This window comes from Peromyscus californicus, unplaced genomic scaffold (assembly GCF_007827085.1).
Source record: "Peromyscus californicus insignis strain IS unplaced genomic scaffold, ASM782708v3 Scaffold_15__1_contigs__length_86483966, whole genome shotgun sequence".
In the NCBI taxonomy this organism is placed as follows: domain Eukaryota; kingdom Metazoa; phylum Chordata; class Mammalia; order Rodentia; family Cricetidae; genus Peromyscus; species Peromyscus californicus.
The window spans coordinates 51,904,618-51,905,081 of NW_026294447.1; the positions used below are offsets into that span (position 1 = coordinate 51,904,618).

Consider the following 464-nt stretch of genomic DNA (forward strand, 5'->3'; position numbering starts at 1 on the left):
TTCATGCCTTTAATTCCAACAATCGGGAGGCAGAGGAAGGTCGATCTCGGAGTTTGAGGCCAGCCTGGTCTACAAAGCGAGTTCCAGGATAGCCAGGTCTACACAGAGAGACTCTGTCTCAAACAAACAAAACCAAAGCAAAGCAAAGCGGGAATTCCATCCACGTTGGGGCCTGCGTGTTTGCGCATGCTCCAACCGTCCGGCCCGCCATTTCCTTGAGGACGCTTGAGCAACGGCTGTGGACTCCCGCAGTGGTGCCAGGTTCGCTCCGCCTCAGTGCTCCTCTTCTGACCCGCGATGTCTCGCCTGATGCTGCTCTGCCCTTCCCTCCTCCGCCACCACACCGTCCTGTTCTTGAAGCTTGGCGGTCGCCTCACCCACTCAGAACGGCCACGCCACCGCGAACTGTCGCCCACGGTGAGGTAGAGCCGGCCTGACGGCTCCTGGGGGTGGGGAGGAGGGAG

The 464-nt window shown here is 60.1% G+C and overlaps 1 protein-coding gene across 1 annotated transcript in view; it reads left to right on the forward strand.

Moving 5' to 3' along the window:
* Positions 1 to 297: 297 nt before the first annotated feature.
* Positions 298 to 464, forward strand: part of LOC128110507 (cytochrome c oxidase subunit 8C, mitochondrial) — a 1,162-nt gene continuing 995 nt past the window's right edge. The window contains exon 1 of the mRNA XM_052738201.1: positions 298 to 417. Within this exon, the coding sequence (XP_052594161.1) occupies positions 298 to 417 (120 nt within the window). The remainder of the gene's footprint in view (positions 418 to 464) is intronic.